Source organism: Punica granatum, chromosome 2 (genome assembly GCF_007655135.1).
Source record: "Punica granatum isolate Tunisia-2019 chromosome 2, ASM765513v2, whole genome shotgun sequence".
In the NCBI taxonomy this organism is placed as follows: Eukaryota; Viridiplantae; Streptophyta; class Magnoliopsida; order Myrtales; family Lythraceae; genus Punica; species Punica granatum.
The window spans coordinates 17187323-17206944 of record NC_045128.1 but is presented as its reverse complement, the minus strand read 5'-3'; the positions used below and the strand labels follow the sequence as shown (position 1 = coordinate 17206944).

The 19622-nt window shown below is 39.2% G+C and overlaps 1 protein-coding gene across 1 annotated transcript; it reads left to right on the top strand.

Moving 5' to 3' along the window:
* Positions 1–11903: 11903 nt before the first annotated feature.
* On the top strand, positions 11904–19297 carry LOC116193732 (protein FATTY ACID EXPORT 7-like). Its single transcript, XM_031522476.1, has 4 exons — positions 11904–11958; positions 18723–18832; positions 19065–19086; positions 19158–19297. Exons 1-4 carry the CDS (start codon positions 11904–11906, stop codon positions 19295–19297), a joined length of 327 nt encoding a protein of 108 aa, XP_031378336.1.
* Positions 19298–19622: the final 325 nt, after the last annotated feature.

Sequence of the window (19622 nt, the reverse complement as noted above, 5' to 3'; positions counted from 1 at the left end):
CGTATTGTGTGTTGAGTGTCAGTGTGCTGAGCGAGTTGAGTCCGAGTGTGTATTGGATAAATAATGTTTCCCCCAAACAGGAATAAGAGCACCACAGCACTGCATGCACTCCACTCGGGGTAATACGTTTGAAAATACGTATATTGAGAAAGGGATGCGTAGACTAGTATTCCCGCATGATAGTATATATAGGTTTTAGATTAAATTCTTACCGTTGGACTATTCGTGTCGCTCTATAATATATATATATATATATATGTATAAGATAGTAAAAGAAAAAAAAATGTGATGTTCTTATCTTTATTGCAGAGAGAGTCTAAAGTTTCTTAATTATCAGGTCATGACAAGCGTTATTGCGCTATACCACTTTCAACAACATGATTATATTTAGATGTTTGGGCTTTCAGCCTCCACTATATTACTACTCTATTGAAGTATGTCGGAGTAGAATGAAATTTGTGCTGTTACTTTGATTAGTCAAATGGATTTAGTGGTTTGACTTGGTGTGTGGATGGAGGAGAGAAGGGGGCCTAGGATTCGGGTTAGCTTGTAGACCAAAACTCAATACGAAAAGAGCATACCAAAGTCCCTCCAAAGCTAAAAAAAAAACAGGTCTGAGACGGGGTATTTCTTATGGTAACTTTAGTCTGAAAAGAAAAGGAAGCGGAGGAAGACTAAGCTCATGCTCATGCTCATGCTCGGCTTTGTGCGTGATTTTTTAATTATATACCTATATATATTATATATAAGAAGTATATATCAAAAAGAAAGTAGCACGACAAAAGCAGTTTAGGCATTTGACATTGGGTTCTTATACAGCACGTGTGGGTCTACGGGCGAGTGTATGTATGTGAGCTCCAAGATATGCTATTGACTTCAACAATAACAAAAAGAAATTCTCACCAGATAGGGTTGAATTTCTACAGGTCCAACTCTAAAGCATATGATGTTTATAATTTCGTCATGTAGTCGGAATTATTGGCTATATGTGATGCTGATCGCCGGTGGGCAGCAGGAGGCGTTTCCCTACATGAAAACACATTAGTTGAGTATTACTCATCAATTTTTTGGTGCATGCCTTGGTATCTAGAACTTCAATGGAGCCCGATTAATTCAGTTCAAACCGGATCAACCCGCTAAAGGATAAAACTCTTCTAATCAATAATTTTTTCTTTCACAAGACTTGAATTCAAGATTTTGCTTAATATGAATAAGCGTCACTAACCCTTATTAATATTGCTCATCAATTTTAAATGGGTAACAACTAATTAGAACTAGACGAATAGGCTCGAACATATACGCAGACTAGAATGATTGCGATAATCAGTAAAATTACTATTATAATTCTATAAAAATGATTTTTATTTTTATTATTGTTTATATTAAACATTCCGAGTGACATATTATATAGAGTTAATAACCAAAAAAGGTACAAACTTTTCGCATTTTAACAATTCTAACATGAACTTTTATCCTTAACTTTAAAATACACAAACTTTCGATTTGATAATAATTCTAGCATGACGTCAAATTTTCAATTAATTTGGACGAAATCGAGGCCACAGAAGGCGCTGGTGACCCTAATCGGGGCGTGGTGGCCGGAATCGAGACTCTCACTCCTTAGAATCAGGACGGAATCGAGGCCATAGAGGGCGCCACCCTATTATATATTTTCATGAAAATTTAATATTTTCGTGCAAGTGTCTCTGTGTAAACCACCCAGCAAATTATGAACAGTTTAATAGATTTATAATATTAATATTTTTGTCTTCCATAATTGCAAATAATTTAGGTTTCGTGAACCGATATGACAACATAATATTATGCCACTTTTGATATGGTTGTTAGCGATTGATCGAGGAGTCACACAAGGAGAAGCCTCATTCGTCCTACGTGGCGTTTTTCGATAATTTGACCCGGCTTTTAATATTCTATATAGATGCTTATAAGTGAAATATGTGGGCTCATTGTGAGGTTGACTTCACACGTTTAAGGATTCTAATTGGGTGCTATATAGCCAAATGGATAAATAATACTCATCGAATATTTGTATTTCCTATGTAGGGAAAGTTTATGATGCATATAGTATCACCTCTGTATGCACTTTCTTCAAAAGAAGGTGTAATGCAGTACCGCACACCTCGCCTGCCAACCAAGAAGTTACAGGTTCAGTACTGGCATCGAACTGCCCGTATCATTTGTTAGATATTATGATTTCTATTTTATTATATTAGGTCCATGAACATCTCTTGTAATCGAAAAAATGCACTTACTTAAAAAAAAGAATTATATGTTATTTTTATTGGGGTTAATGACTCAAAAAATCATGAACTTTGACAATTTTTCAATTTTGGCACGAACTTTATTTTTTTGTAAAAAAAGCACAAACTTTGATTTTCTTCTCAAGTTAGGCATCAGTGTCATTTTTCATCAGTTTTGCTGACGTGGAGGAAAACGGTGTCTACATGAAAAACGATGTCACGTCATATTAACAAAAATATAAAAAAAATTAAGAAAAATAAAAAAAGAGAGAAATGCTTTCATCGAGAAAGGGTGAGGGTCCTGGGTAGCCACCATAACCCCGATTGGGGTCATCAACGACCTCGGAGAGCGTCAACTATCCCAATCAAGGCTGGTGACTAGGATCAAAACCTTACCCGTCAAAATCGGGAGAATCCCCAAGGTTGGTGACCGAAATCGAGGTCCCACCCGCCGAAATAGGGAGAACCTCAATTTGAGGATTCTCCCAATTTTACTCGTCCATCACTCCCCTAATTAGGTTTATCGGTGCCCTCTAGGGTCGCCAGCAACTCCATTCGAGGGGTAGTGGTTCACCTTTCTCCGATCAATGCCTTTCTCACTTTTTTTCCTTTAATTTTTTAAAATTTTTGCTGAAGTAGCATGACACCATTTATCGCGTAGACATTATTTTCCGCCAAGTTAGCAAAATGAATGGAAAATGGCACAAATGCCTAAGGTGACAAGAAAATCAAAGTTCGTTCCTTTTTTGTCAAAAAATAAAATTTGTTGGCAAAAAAAGTTCGTACCAAAATTTAATAAATAGGGTCAAAATTCATGTTTTTTTGGATTATTATACCATCTTCATTATGGGCTTTGATCCTTTTAGAATTTACTATTCAATTAATGTCGAATTTGAGTTATCTAGATCTAGGGGTGGGCCGTTTGAAGGTCGAGTAATGGTGGATTTTGGAGAAAAATTCAGGGAACTAACTTGGTCAGATCGAGGATTTCAAAACCATCCCCGAGAGCCTAAATCAAATATAACGAAGAAAAAACAATTTGCGGATCGGGTTTTATCGAGTCAATTTTTGGTTAACCCATATTCAATTCTACATATGCCCATATCTGCATTAAATCACATATTACTTCACAGAAAATAAGACAAATGAGGAGTAAGATAAAATTGGAGATACAGTAGGAAAGATGAAGAGTCGAAGACGAAAAAGAAACAAAACGATGAAAACATATAGGAGATTATTTAATATATTAATTATTTTATTTTTTCCTTATAAAATTACAATAATCGTCATTCTCATTTACTCACTAAGTTAAATGTTTTATCAATTCTAATAATTTTGACTTCTTTTCTGTTGATTAATTTCTTTGTTAGCTTAGGTGTATTTGATTTACATATTGTTATTGTCCTACTTTTTTAACTATATTTAAAGTGCAAACTCAATGCATTTTGGTTTTATTCATATTAAATCATAATTATTTTTTTCATTTAATATAGTAATTTGAATAATCCAAGCGCACTCTATGTTTATGGATAGGATTTTAGAAATCCATGACACGTATCCTATGACTTTCCAAACAGCTAAACAGTTAATTATCCCGGGACTTATATTCTATGTTTATTCTTATCCGATCCCAATTAAAATTTGGGATAACAAACATGGCCTTATAAGTTAATTCTATATATAGATAAATATATTAAATATGTTTAAGTAAAAATTTAGGGCAGGTTTCCACAAAAAAAAATGGCAGTTTGGGTTAAATGGGTTTTCAATTTTGAAATCCAAACTTGTTCCCGAACTCGAAATAGAATTAAAAAAAAAAAAACTAACCCCAGAAATGTCCCTAATTCTAGGGTTCTCCAAAATTCCGGATGGTTTGACTTGGATCGGCTCAATATTGAGCTTGCATGGAATTTTCGTACAGCCTACCTTGATCTCTAAGTCGAGTAGCATCAAAAACAATTTAGTGAAATTACTTGAAAACAATCGAGGCCAGCCTCGGTATGCGGTTTGAGTCTTGCAAAATTATATGAAAATATGGATGCAAAAATTATAAAATTATCAAGTTTTATCACTTTCTCCATGAAATTATCGTGCTCTACCTTCTTAACATTGTGATTTTGTTGTAGGTTTATTTTTCTTGAATTTATCCCCCTTTGAGCTAATTCTAGATCCGTCGCACCCTCCACATAGAATACCTCATTTTCTAGCCGTCGAAGATCCAAATCCTTCCCTTTCTTGTCTTCATCTTTTTTTCCTTTTAGGTAAAGGATGGTGCGGATTTTTTGGGGGTTCACGTTTTTAGGAGTTTATTAGCTGGGTTGTGCTGTGACCTTCGGAAAGCAAAAGGGAACAATGAGCGCCATGCCCCAACTTTTGCTAGCCTCGTTGATGGAATCTCTCTCCCTCTCTCCCCATAGCTTTTCTGGGGTCTTCCCTCTCCTCGGGCCATGCCCCGCTCTGCTTAATAATAATGAAAACTAAAAAGTCAAAATGCCGCCCCCCATAATCCACGGATTTCTTTAGGGTTATTAGAAAATTGGGCAAAAAAGATCGCCGCTCTCTCTCTTTCTCTCTCTCCCCCCGTCCGATTGAACACTGTTCCTTTTGTTTGTCCGGTTTTGTAGGGTCGAAGCTGATGAAAAAGCATAGCTCGCTAATTACTAAACCATACACGCGATTTTTTTTTTATGTATATATAAATACGAAAGTAAATAAAAATTTATTATTAAAAAAATAATTATAAAAAAGATTAAAAAAATATGATGAAGAAATATTATTAAATGATAAAAAAATAAAATTATATTGTTGAATTTAAGAAAGAATATAATTAAGTTGGATATAATAGTAATCCATCTTTAAAAACAAACACAAACTTAGTAAACTAATACTAAAAAGTGCCAAAATTATTGGAAGTACTTATGAGATATTTGACAATATTGCACTAAGTCACTTTCAAGTACCAGCTACATTTAGGAAAAAAAAAAACTTACGCGTGGATTAGAGCAAATTGATTAATGATTTATTGTTACAAAATAAAACTTGAGTTTCGATCGAATTGAATGTACCAAAGGACACGCATGTATTGAGTTGTCGGTTAGACCGTGATGACAAACGCAAACTACCTTCTGTCCGTCATTTAAATGCTACTTCGTGAAGCCGCTTCAAGAATTTGTATTCATTAGCTAGCTTTCTTGACCAGTACTCTCAAGTGTGTAACGAGGATGTGAAATGGAATATATTGTCCTGTCGTGTGTCTCGAAAACCTTTCCCAGACCTCAAATTATAGTGATTAGCCATGGGAGGTTACAAAGAGAAATTACAAATTGCTTTCTAAGTTCTAACTCCCTTTACTCCAATTCATCACATTGAATTTGATCGATGATGATTAGATTAATTTCAAGGACACGTGTCACATATCGATTGGAGGAATAAAGAGTGGTATCGTATACATATGAGTGATACATGGATGGCACGACATGCACAACCCCATTTGTTATATTATATTATTATATTCATATCAACTTGTTCTCTCTTAATCGAGTTTTGTGGCAAGAAGGTGGACATCAACTGTGTCGGATTGAATGATCGGGTATTGTGGTATTGATTTGCCTGAATTCAGAAGAGGTTTTCCGGTATATTCTGTATGATGTTGCAGCCAATGAGTGGGTTGAGCTGCCGCAGTATCGGGTGAACGGCATGGTCTTGGAGTTCTGGTCGGCCTTCTGTTTCGAGCCAAGGATTGAAGCATCTGTGTGAGAGCAAGACTCTAAAAGGGGCCGTTTGGAGAGTTAAAGTAATTTTGATTTTGATTTTGATTTTGATTGTGGAAAATGACAAATGAGATGTGATTATAAATTTGACTTGGGAAACGTATATTTTTGTTGTGTAGTGTGTTGAATTAAAGTTGAAGTCAAAGTTAAAATCAAATTTCTTTGAATCCAAACGGGGCTAGATTTTTCTTTTCTTTTCTTCGAGATTAGTGATAACTGTGGGACGATGTGAATCCAGGAATTATCTCTTGTGATTTTTTATTCGTTTTTTTGTTTTCTCTTTTTTCTTATTTTTAAATTGTTTTTTCGTTATTTTCTTCCAACATTGATAAGTGGGTGCTCTAAATATTCTTAAGGAGGTGTACTCGGTTTATGTAATACCGAAGTCCAATTTTTGTATCAACAATTGAGTTAAGGTTTGACTCCACAATCGGATCAAATGGCAAGGCATTGAAGATAAATGAATTTGATAACACAGAGCATGGTTGAATTTTGATTGTTGGTAACGGTTATAATTTAAAAGGAGGAAGCAATTGGCCATTGCTCTATGAGAACAATTTTAGATCCAGCTGGACCACTTTGGCCCATCCTGGGTGTCCTAGGTCTAATCGGCCTAAACCGTCCCCATCTATTTGTTTATCTCTTACGCAGTCACTCCCAAAGATAAAACATTGAGAAACTGCGTCATCGTTTATAGCCCTCTTGTAAAACCACGCTGTCGTCTTAATTATATAATAGTGGAATAAATTTGAAATACAATGTAATATACAATTGAATTTTATGTATCGATAGCTTAAGATAACATACAATCTTAAATTATATGTGTCGATTGTTGAAATTGACGAGAATGGGGACATCCAAATCGGGTTTGGAAAATCAAGGGAGTCACCACTAACCGGTTAAAGGTCGGCTATATACCTATGTTACCTAGGGGAGCATGGTACTATCCTTCTAGGCTTTTAATTTGTCCACGCTCCAAAGAACTTGATTCAAGAGTTCTATTACGAGATTAGATACTCTCAAGTCAATAAATCGCCCTTTTTGTACTTAACCATCTAAGTTTGCCAATCTTTATTATTTTTCAATTTTATTACTTAGAAAACGCGGTCATGCTTGCATTCACTCAAATCATGGCATGGATCACCCTATATCATCCACAACCACATAACAAACCGATTAATAAAGACACGATTTGATGAAGATCATGGACATGACAATGAGGCCGATGCACAAGATCTTAGAGGCTTGCATGTTCCGAGTGGGTCAATCACACGGGCGAATGCCAAACAAATCCAACAAGCTATAGAGAGCTTGCTGATGGACTTTTTGGGCCAAGAAGAGTCTAATTCAATTGGGTCTCCAAAGGCCTTTATTCAACTAACTTGTCATGAGATGCTGAATATGGAATAAAAAACTGCAAACTATTCTAGATAGCCTTTATTTAGTTTCATTTGTTATTTCTGGCTTTAGGAAACGTGGTAGCTGATGCATTATCACGGAGGTATGTACTTATCTCTACTCTAAATGCTAAATTTCTTGGGTCTGAACATCTTAAGGAGTTGTACATGCAAGATTCTGACTTTGGTGCTATATATAGTGCATGTGAAAATGGTGCATTTGGTAAGTTCTATAAGCATGACAAATTCTTATTTAGGGAGAATAAGCTATGCATTCCTAATTCTTCTATGCGTGAATTACTTGTGCTTGAGTCGCATGGGGGAGGTCTTATAGGTCATTTCGGGGTAGTTAAAACTTTGGATATTTTGAGAGAATATTTCTTTTGGCCGCATATGAATAGAGATGTGGAGAGAATTTGCTCTAAATGTGTTACTTGTAAGAAGGCGAAATCAACAGTCAAACCCCATGGATTGTATATGCCTTTACCTGTTCCTAATGAGCCTTGGACTGATATATCCATGGATTTCATCCTAGGATTGCCTAGGTCTAATAGAGGACGAGATTCCATTTTCGTAGTTGTGGATCGATTTTTTAAGATGGCTCATTTTATTTCATACCGCAAAACTGATGATACCACACATATTGATGATTTGTTCTTTAGGGAGGTAGTGCGATTGCATGGGATACTTAAGACCATAGTTAGTGATCGTGATGCTAAGTTCTTAAGTCATTTTTGGCGCGTCTTGTGAGAAAAGTTATGAACTAAATTGTTGTTTTCAACTACTTGTCATCCCCAAACGGATGGGCAAACCGAGGTGGTTAATAGGACATTGTTCACTCTTCTTCGTACAGTCATAAAAAGGAATTTGAAGTCTTGGGAAGATTGCATACCGTTTATTGAGTTTGCTTATAATTGTACGATACATTCTTCTACTAACTTCTCACCATTTCAGATTGTGTATGGTTTTAATCCATTAACACCTTTGAATCTAATCCCTTTGCCTATGAGTGAGATTTCTAGTCTTGACGGAAAGAAAAAGGCAAATATGGTGAAAAAGATTCATGAAGAAGCGAGGCAAAATATCTTGAAGAAGAATAAACAATATGCTGAACGTGCCAACAAGGGACGAAAGAAAGTGATTTTTGAACTAGGAGATTGGGTGTGGGTTCATATGAGGAAGTAAAGATTTCCAAACCAACGGAAATCCAAATTGAGTCCACTAGGAATTGGACCATTCCAAGTCGTAGCCAAGATAAATGATAATGCCTACAAAATAGATTTACCAGGTGAGTATAATGTTAGCCCAACTTTTAATGTTTCTGATCTTTCTCCGATTGATGTAGGTTTCGATTCGAGAACGAATCCTTTTGAAGAGCGGGAGAATGATGAAGATCATGGGCATGACAATGAGGCTAATGCACACGAGTTTGGAAGTCGGACTCGTGAAGAGGGAGTTGAAGCACAAAATCTTGGAGGCTTGCATGTTCCGAATGGGCCAATCACACGGGCGAAAGCCAAACAAATCCAACAAGTTATGGAGAGCTTGCTGATGGGCTTTTTAGGCCAAGAGGAGTCTAATTCAATTGGGTCTCCAAAGGCCTTTATTCAACTGACTTGCCATGAGATGCTGAAGATGAAATAAAAGACTGTCGACTATTCTAGATAGTCTTTATTTAGTTTCCTTTGTTATTTCTAGCTTTAGGAAACTAAGGTTATTCCAGTTGCCTAGTTTATTAGTTTCCAGTTTCTCCTAGGCTTATATAAAGGAGGCTGAGTAAGATTTCCAAACCAACGGAAATCCAAATTGAGTCCACGAGGAATTGGACCATTCCAAGTCGTAGCCAAGATAAATGATAATGCCTACAAAATAGATTTACCAGGTGAGTATAATGTTAGCCCAACTTTTAATGTTTCTGATCTTTCTCCGATTGATGTAGGTTTCGATTCGAGAACGAATCCTTTTGAAGAGCGGGAGAATGATGAAGATCATGGGCATGACAATGAGGCTAATGCACACGAGCTTGGAAGTCGGACTCGTGAAAAGGGAGCTGAAGCACAAGATCTTGGAGGCTTGCATGTTCCGAATGGGCCAATCACACGGGCGAAAGCCAAACAAATCCAACAAGTTATGGAGAGCTTGCTGATGGGCTTTTTAGGCCAAGAGGAGTCTAATTCAATTGGGTCTCCAAAGGCCTTTATTCAACTGACTTGCCATGAGATGCTGAAGATGAAATAAAAGACTGTCGACTATTCTAGATAGTCTTTATTTAGTTTCCTTTGTTATTTCTAGCTTTAGGAAACTAAGGTTATTCCAGTTGCCTAGTTTATTAGTTTCCAGTTTCTCCTAGGCTTATATAAAGGAGGCTGAGTAGCTGATCAGAGGGAGACTATTCTGGTATTTTAGTGAGATTTTCTCCTTTGTTCTTCATTGAACTCCTTCGAACGAACAAGTGTGACAGCTTGTGATTGTTTGGTACACTTTGATATTATTGGTTCTTGTTTCTTCATAAACAACGGGTCAATAATCCTTGTCTTGATATTGTTGGTTCTTGTTTCTCTATAGACAACAGGTCAATAATCCTCTTTATCTAAATCTGTGTTTGGCGATCTGGGAATCGATTCAAGTTAGTCGTCGGGTTTCACAATCCTTCGTGATGTCCGCATCACGATTAAACACATTCGGCCCTTCAACCCCCACAATGATGTATCCGGTTTCAGCTTGTTAGGTCCAGGGACTTTTTTGAAAATTCTGTAAAATTCTGGTACTGAATTGGAAATTATAAAAAAAATTCAGGGCTCAAACTGTGGATACCCCCTAAGTTCAGTTACCGACCTACAAATCAGTGGAAAAATGGCTTGTGACAAGTTATTAGATAACTGATAATGCAAGGACCTCATAGTGATTAATTAATTAATAAGGATTGATTAATAATTGCTATTTAGTCCTTAGGGTTATGTCAAAAGTCCATCTATAGATGTAGTTGTCTTGCATAACGAGTTGATCAAAAATCAATCGAGCGAGCCGTTAAGTAAGAGAGAGAGAGTCGGTCTAATCGGTCTAATCCCTCTCAGCCTAGCCGAGGCCACTCACGGCCTTTCTTGGCCCTCCTTCGCCAGAGTCCTCCTTCCTTGACCGCCCGACTCTTTCCTCGTATTCGTGAAGGTCCGATCGTCTTGGTGACCATAGACCAGAGTTCCTAGGCTTGTGTGGAGGATTCTCTTGGCGAGTGACCGTTCGTGTGGACGAACTAGAGACCGGGCACTTGAACGGCTTATTATAATCCAATCCATTCAAAGGTAAGATAAAGGTAAATTAATAGAATCGTTTTCTTGTTGTCTAATTCGATGGAAGTGATCATTAGATCGATTTATATTACGGTAGTGTTTAATGAGATCGAAATCAGTGCGTTCGGTCTAGGATTTTCTAACACTCTCAAGTCAGCCCATCAATTTAATATGTAATTTTTCTAATAAGTTTTTTAAAGTATACGACAATAAAATCATGTATTTTCTAATTTTTAAAAAATCTAGCACGTGTGAAATCGCAACATGTCATATTCACTTCAAATCTATTGTGTCCAATGAGATTTGGCCTTGGTCGGATGCCTTTTCTGCTGACCGGAATCCTAGGCGACGACAGTTGGGTCGTCGTCCACTCATTTGCCATCAATGGCGATCAAATACAAATATTTTCCTTAATTCAATAGCATAATATTATTCTTTTATCTTTTTTTTAAATTATTTCTCGTACTTTTTCTTTATCTATTATTATAATTAATTTTTTAATACAAATTTTTTCAACTATTCAACAATTGTTTTTCAATTTTTAATACTTTTTATCTCAATTCAACAATATAATAATTACTTTTTTATCTTCTTTTTAAAATTATTTCACATACTTTTCTCAACTACTTTTATTTTTATCTCCTAAAATCAAATTAAAACAAACCAAATCTCGTTACCAAACGCTACAAGTTAAATTTGACTTGAAAAGAAAAATTGAAAAGTAGATTATTTTACAAGTTAAATTTCTTTTTTAGCTAATCCAGGTTATTCGGGCTTCGTGGATTAATCATCAGGGCTCCATGAGCCCCAAATAGCGCACGAAGTGGATAATCGCGTTCCGATGGTCCAAAGGGATTTTATAGCCGAAATAGAATAGATACATGAACTCCTATAACTATTAGGCCAAATCCTTGAGAAATCCCTTCTGGTTTATAACTTAAAAACTTAATTAGAAGGGATAGGTTAAGCAAAAAATAAACGGGACGGACACAGGGAAAATACATACTTACGGGGACAGCCAAGAGGTCAATGTTGGCAAGCATCTCCACACCAGACCCCCCACTAGTGAAGGTTCACTAAGCTAGCGCAGAGGCGGAAGCCCCCGGCGAAGACTGCGGCGGCAGAGGCTGTGACGGGTGACCGGAGTGCAAGGATAGTCGCGAGACCGACAGGACGGGGACGGTGAAGATGGAGATGCCAACGTCGCAGAAATTAACTCTGGGTTACGCTACACTGGTTGGAGGTTGATGGCCTCTGTCTACTTCTCTCATGATCTCTTCTCTCATCTCATGCTTGTTCTGGTTGTATAAATTCCTTTCCCTTTGGTTTGGGGGTGGCTTTGCCGCTGCTGGGCATAGTGAGACTCCTTATTTGGCTTGGTTAGTGGTGTCAGTGCGTTAGCATTGAGCTTTCGATTGCCTTATGCAGTTTTGGGCTTATATCTCCCGGTACCAAATGCCATCACGAGAAATCGGGAAATTTCAATTGGAGTGAATTGTTATGGTTCTCAAATGGATTGATTAAAGGATGTACTTTGTTGTTTGTGTCCAAGATGTCGAGGATATTTCTAGTTACTGTTGCTAAAGAGGTCGATTGCGTGAAGAGCAGATGCGTGTGCACTGAAAGTGAATGGTTGGTGTATTGGTCGTCATCTGACTTTGCTGATTTAGTAGCTGTTGGAGGGTTTATAGCTCATACAACCCAAGACACTTCGTGGTTTGCACTTCGCAACGCATATCATATAGGGGGATTTCATGCAACATAAAGGTTAAACCGTGTGTGCTTTGAAGCGCACTGGTCCCGAAACCAATTCCTGAGAAATTGGTGGGGTGCGTGTTGCTGAACCATGTCTAGTCCGTTTTTATTTCACTTCCATATAACTTTCGAGCATGTTTGGGGGCTTTTGACCCTCGTGTTGAGGTAGAATTTTGTTTTGTTTTCCACTTTTATGTTTGAGGAGCTACAAGCTACAGCTATGGAAGCTGCGGAAAAATTCTATTCCGCTACTGACGCAGCGCGGATCACAGTTTCTCGCGCATAAATCTGAATTTAGACTCGAAAGGAATAGAACACGGCTAAACGCTAACAATATGCTGAAAACAAAGAGTTATGACAAACTCAAAGTATCATTCATCAATAGGTTTTTCTGAGGTATGTAATTCTTACAATGAGGTGAATAGCCTATATATAGAGGGAATACACCTCCATTGATTATAGAATAGGAAACCGACATCTATACTCCTCTAGATTACTTTCCTAAAATGGAACTAGGAAATAATCTGAAACATGAAACTTCAGACTCCTAACTCAAGCTAATATAGGAAACAATATCTAATTAAGAGAAATTGTACTATGGCAATATTCTTCTCTAGTAGCAGCCAGAGTCTTCTAGAATATGGACTGTCACTTTAGGCGGGACTCCTTGTCAGTCTTTCCTCTTGTGGAAAGCTCGGCCTCAAGCTTGAGCTGAACTCAGGATATAATGGCTCCTTCGAATCATAATAGGCGTAAATGTCAGCCACATTGAATGTGCGTGAAATACCCATGGACTCGGGAAGATCTATGACATACGCATTGTCATTTATCTTTTTCAACACCTTGTATGGGCCATACTTCTTCGGCTTCAGCTTGTTATAACTTCCAACTGGAAATCTTTCTTTCCAAAGAAACACCATCACCATATCCCCTTTTGAAAAGAGTCGCTCCTTGCGATGCTTGTCGGAGGCCTTCTTATACTTCGCATTCGTAGCTTCCAGCCTTTGATGAACTTGTTGCTGCATTGATTGCACCTCCTTTGCCATGCTTTCAGCTGCAACATTGCCTTTGTAGGTTTTTGGTGGCTTGATCAAATCGATAGCATGCCTTGGAACCTTTTGATAAACTATGGAGAATGGAGACCTCCCAGTAGTACTATGAACTGCACTATTGTAGGCAAATTCGGCTTGAGCAAGAGCGAAATCCCATTGCTTCGGTTTTTCTCCACAAATGCTACGAACCATATTTGCCAAGATCCTATTCATCGATTTCTTTTGACCATCTATCTGTGGATGAGCTGCGCTACTGAACTTTAATGAAGCATCGAACATTTTCCATAAGGTAAGCCAAAAATGGCTAAGGAACCTGGTGTCTCGATCTGAAACGACGGACTTAGGAACACCGTGCAAACGAACCACCTCTTTGAAAAACAATCGAGCCACACTGGAAGCATTTGTATTTTTTCGGCACGGTATGAAGTGTGCCATCTTCGAGAATCTATCCACAATAACAAAGCTGGAATCCATACCCCGTTGAGTACGAGGCAACCCCAATATGAAATCCATTGACAAATCCTCCCATATATCCTCAGGAACCGGCAACGGTAAATAGAGACCGGTGTTTTGCTTATGTCCTTTAGAAGTCTGACACGTATGACACCTCCGCACGAACTTCTCCACATCACGACGCAATTTAGGCCAATAAAACCTCTCCGAAACAGCAGCTACGGTCTTGTCACGTCCAAGATGTGCAGCTAGTCCTCCGCCATGTAAATCCCTAATCAGTTTCTCTCGGATGGATGAACGAGGAATGCAAAGCTGGTTACCTCTCATCAGAAATCCCTCATGGTTGTGAAACTCTCCAGCTGCTTGGCGATTTTGCACCTTGGACCAAGCTTCGGCAAAATCCTCATCATCCGCGTACTGCTCCTTCAATTTTTCGAACCCGATAAGCTCGCTTCTCAACATTGTTAGTAGTGCTGCACGCCTACTTAATGCATCGACAACCTGTTTTGCACACCCGATTTGTGTACTAGTTTAAAAGGGAACTTTTGAAGTAACGTAGTCCACCGAGCATGCATGTTACTGCTGATCCGCTTCGGACTATTCAAATACTTCAGTGCTTGGTGATCATAGTACAAAATGAACTCCTTGCCTATAAGATAATGCTCCCAATGCTTCAACACGTGGAAAACAACATAGAATTCCTTGTCATAGGTTGACCAGCTCCGACAGGCATCGCTAAGCTTTTCACTAAAATATGCGACTGGCCGTTTCTCTTGTGATAGAACAGCTCCAATGCCAACACCACTCGCATCGCATTCCACCTCAAATAGTTTCTCAAAACATGGTAAGGCTAGAACTGGAGCTGAGCATAACTTCTCTTTGATCAATGCGAAACTAACTTCTGCTTCTTCTCCCCAATTAAACCTCCCCTTCTTCAAGCATTCAGTGATTGGGGCCATGATCGTGCCGAAGTCACATATAAACCGTCTATAGAATGTAGCTAGGCCATGGAAACTTCTTATTTCTCCAACTGTTTTTAGAGTAGGCCAATCTCTAATTGCACTGACCTTCTCATCATCAACTCGAATGCCTTCTGAGCTTACTATATACCCAAGGAACAGAAAGCGCGACGTCATAAAATTGCACTTCTTAAGATTGATAATCAACTTATTCTTCCGCAGCACAGTCAATACCTCACATAGATGCATGAGGTGGTCATCGGTCGATCTGCTATATATCAAAATATCATCGAAGTAGACAACTACAAACCGGCCAAAAAAAGGTTTGAGTACCTGATTCATCAAACGCATAAACGTACTGGGGGCATTCGACAACCCGAATGGCATTACCAACCACTCATAAAGCCCATCTCTAGTTTTAAATGCAGTCTTCCACTCATCTTCTGGACGAATTCGAATCTGGTGGTATCCACTCCGAAGGTCAATCTTGGAAAACACCACCGCCCCGTGTAATTGATCCAACATATCATCAAGCCTTGGAATGGGAAACTTGTATCCCATCGTAATCTTGTTAATGGCCCTGCTATCGACACACATACGCCAACTCCCATCTTTCTTCGGAGTCAATAATGCAGGCACGGCACATGGACTCAAACTCTCCCGAATATGATCTTTTCTTAGCAGTTCCTCTACTTTCTCCTGGAGTATTGCACTCTCGTGTGGACTCATGCGATAATGGGGCATATTAGGTAAGCTTACTCCGGGCATCAAGTCGATTTGGTTCTGAATATCTCTCATCGGAGGCAACCCATCTGTCAACTCCTCAGGGATGATCTCTTCAAATTCTGCAAGTAAAGGCTTCACTTCCTCTGGCACCTCCACGATTTGCTTCTGTGATGGTAAATCCTTCACAATCAGCACATGCAATTCCTTTGACTCTTTAAAATCAACTTCAATCTCCCGCTCCGAATGAGTCTCTATAAAAAATGCTATACCCTCCACTTTCGGGACAGTTTTGGGCTTAGGTTTTTCTGATAAGGGTACTAGGGTGTAGCGTACCCCTTCCTTTACGAGCTGATACACATTCTCTTTGCCATGGTGTTTTGCATCAGTGTCATACTGCCAAGGCCTCCCAAACAATAGGTGGCAAGCTTCCATATCCATAACGTCGCAGTACACCTCATCTCAATATTTGTCAATGGAGAAAGGAACCTTGCATCATTCGGTCACTCGGATATCACCCACTGATTTATCCAGCCAATCGAATAAGGATTTGGGTGCTTCTCAACTGGCAACTCTAGCTTCTCAACCACAGCTCTTCCTATGATATTCTCTTGACTTCCGCTGTCAATAATCAAGTTGAAAGTGCGTGAATGAATGTTGCACCTAGTACGAAATAACTTGTTTATCTGGGATTGGTCTTCTTGCTTAGGTGCGAGCATCAACTTCCGAACCATGTATGTCTGCTCATAATCATCATCACCCCTGTATTGTTCCTCTTCCTCTTCCTCTTCCTCAAGATTGCAAAACACATCTTCAACATCTTCCTCATGCTCCACCAAAGCAATAGCCTTTCGCCGAGGACAATCACTTGATCGATGACCCAGCTGGTTGCACTTGAAGCACTTTGCCGTGAATTGCTTGGCAAGAGAATTTTGGTTCCTTGAAGCTCCAGTCTCGGTGACCAACTTTTTGCCAGCTGATTTATTGAAATTTCCTGCGATATGAATTTCCCCTGTCTTGCGTCATCATCTCAGCCTTGAGAGCTAAGCTTCGAGCATCATCCACCGTTGCTACCATCTGCACGCCAATCTTGTCCCGAATAGTTAGCTTTAAACCTTCCATATATTGGGCAACTTGTTGGCTCTCTGATTCGTTTAGTGCATTACGCTCCGCCAACCTTAAGAATTATGTCGTGTAATCATGAACAGACCTCGACCCTTGCACACACCTCTGGTACTTCATGTACAAATATTGCTCATAATCTGGAGGAAGAAATCTAGCCCTCAACATTCGTCTCATGCGTTCCCAAGTTTAGATGGGCTGCTTCCCTACACGTTCTCGGTTTTCTTGCACACGATCCCACCAAGCAGATGCTCCTCCCTTCAATTGGTATGCCACCAGCTTCATGCGCTTCTCCTCGGGAACCTCGGCGTATTCAAAGAACCGGTCGACTTCTAAAAGCCAATCCAAGAATTCCTTGATGTTTAAGCATTCGTTGAAAACGGGAATATCGGCCTTCAAATGAAAGTCTCCAACATCCTGGCGATTTCTTTGATTCCTTGAACAAATCGATCGTATGCAACTCCACTCTCCTCATCTGAATCTTCATAATATTGGATCCTACGGGGAATACGTTGAACAACGAGTGGCTCATGAGGAAAAACTTGATGTGCTTGACCACCGTCTACCGTATTTTGGTTAGCACGCAAGTTTAGAGCACCAAGCATGGTCCGTAACTCCTCGAACCTTTGGTCCAGTCTTTGCTCAAACCTCCGCTCGAGAGTCCGCTCCATCCTTTCGATCCTCTGCTCCAGTGCTTGAATCGCGCCCACCTCCTGCTCTTCGACATTAAGGTGGTTGTGAATCGCCTCGTCCGCCATGATCAGATTTAGGCAACTCCTTCTCTGATACCAACTGACGTAGCGCGGATCACGGTTTCTCGCGCCTAAATCTAAATTTAGACTCGAGGGGAATAGAACACGGCTAAACCCTAACAATATGCTGAAAACAAAGAATTATGGCAAACTCAAAGTATCATTCATCAATAGGTTTTTCTGAGGTATGTAATTCTTACAATGAGGTGAATAGTCTATATATAGAGGGAATGCACCTCCATTGACTATGGAATAGGAAACTGACATATATGCTCCTCTAGATTACTTTCCTAAAATGGAACTAGGAAATAATCTGAAACAGAAAACTTCAGACTCCTGACTCAAGCTAATATAGGAAACAATATCTAATTAAGAGAAATTGTACTATGGCAATATTCTTCTCTAGTAGCAGCCGGAGTCTTCTAGAATATGAGTTGTCACTTTAGGCGGGACTCCTCGTCAAACCCTGGGGTAATGCTGCTTCCTCTGGCTTTCCCCTTGAGCATTTGGAATGAAGACAATGAAATTATTGGACAACCATGGGGTCCATTTAGGAAAAGAATATGTTTTGGAACTAAGTTCACTACCACAAGCTACTGGGGAAGTGCTTCCTCCAAGCAAGAATCGGCAAGTAGCCACATCTCGCTACACTCAGAAAGCTACAGTTGAAGGCTTAGGCCAGCTGAATATGATCTTGAGCTTTTATGACATAGTATTAGAGCAAATCTCGATTAGGATCTTGCAAGCCTTCTATTCATGTTTATTTATTGGTGACTTCTGTTCAGTTCCAATGCTAGCTTGCACGTGTAAAGCACTTCCTACACTTGATGGGATGAGCCCTTAAATTTCACAAGATTGACATTCATAAGTCCAAGCCTTTTACTCTTGGTTCCTAATGTCAGCCGATGGGGTCATCAACAAAAGGTTATGTGGGATAACACTTCTAATTACTACTCAATTATATTCAAGTAATACTTTAACGTCATACCTCTTTCCTTTTCTTAGTTGCTTTTCTTTGTGGCATGACTGACTTGGTGGAGTACCATATCACTTGCTTTCATGCCAATGAACTGTAACTCAGCGAGTTATCTAATAGGGATTTACATTTTTTGTTCTCTATGAAAATTTGCAGGTGGAGCAAGTTTTTGCTTCCAATGTCTCTCTAATTGTTAGCTTGTGATTCTTCTACAGTGGGAGGGGTTATGGGACACTTGAAGAGCGGGAGTCAGAAGTCGCTTGTGGCTGGAGGCAAATCGGCCTCACTGCTCTATGTTGTTTACACTCAGCTTCCATCTGCTCTTGTGACTCGGTAAGACCCCTTTTTTTTCCCCCTCTCCTTTATCTTGTCGTTGCAGCACGTCACCAGGAATTTTATTTCTAGGCTCAACTTTAGTTATCCATCTCACGTGAAAAATGTAATTCGTGATATGATATGTACTGTCTTGGGGCATTTGGAGACCGTTAAGGATCATTCCAGGCTCCTGCCCAAACAGAGATTAGCATTGTTTTCTTTCCTTAGCCAATATTGGTTAGGGGTATCACTTCGAGATCGAGAGTAAGGCTTGAAGAGATGAAAACTCAAGATTTCTTGGTCTAATCTTTTTTTTTTTTGTTCTGTCCCTTCAGGAGTCTCAGGTGCACTTGTGGGAGTGATGGGCTTGCGATATAAGAGAACTGGTAAAGTCGTTCCAGCCGGTGCGGTGTCTCTGGTCTTGCTAGTAATGGCTGGTGGTTACTTACATGGCATAACTCGGAGCCTTCACTGAGGTCTCTATGATTGAAGGTGTCTGTTTCCATGTTTAGTTGTTTTTGTGAAACTTACAAGAAAGAGACCTTAGTCCGAGTTTGTGGGGGATGAGTCTGCTGTGACGAGTCCGTGGTATTGTTGATTATCATGGGTAAGAACGAAAAACAAAACATCATAATAATCTTCTATCGAAAATGTGGCAGTGTATGTCAGTTCAGGAATTCCTAGATCATCCTGACTCGATCTAAACGAGGAAGAATTAATAAGATTGTGATACATTGGAGATTTGTTCATAAAGCGTGAGGTTAGCGGACCATAATCATCAGTGGAGTCTCTATGCTGAA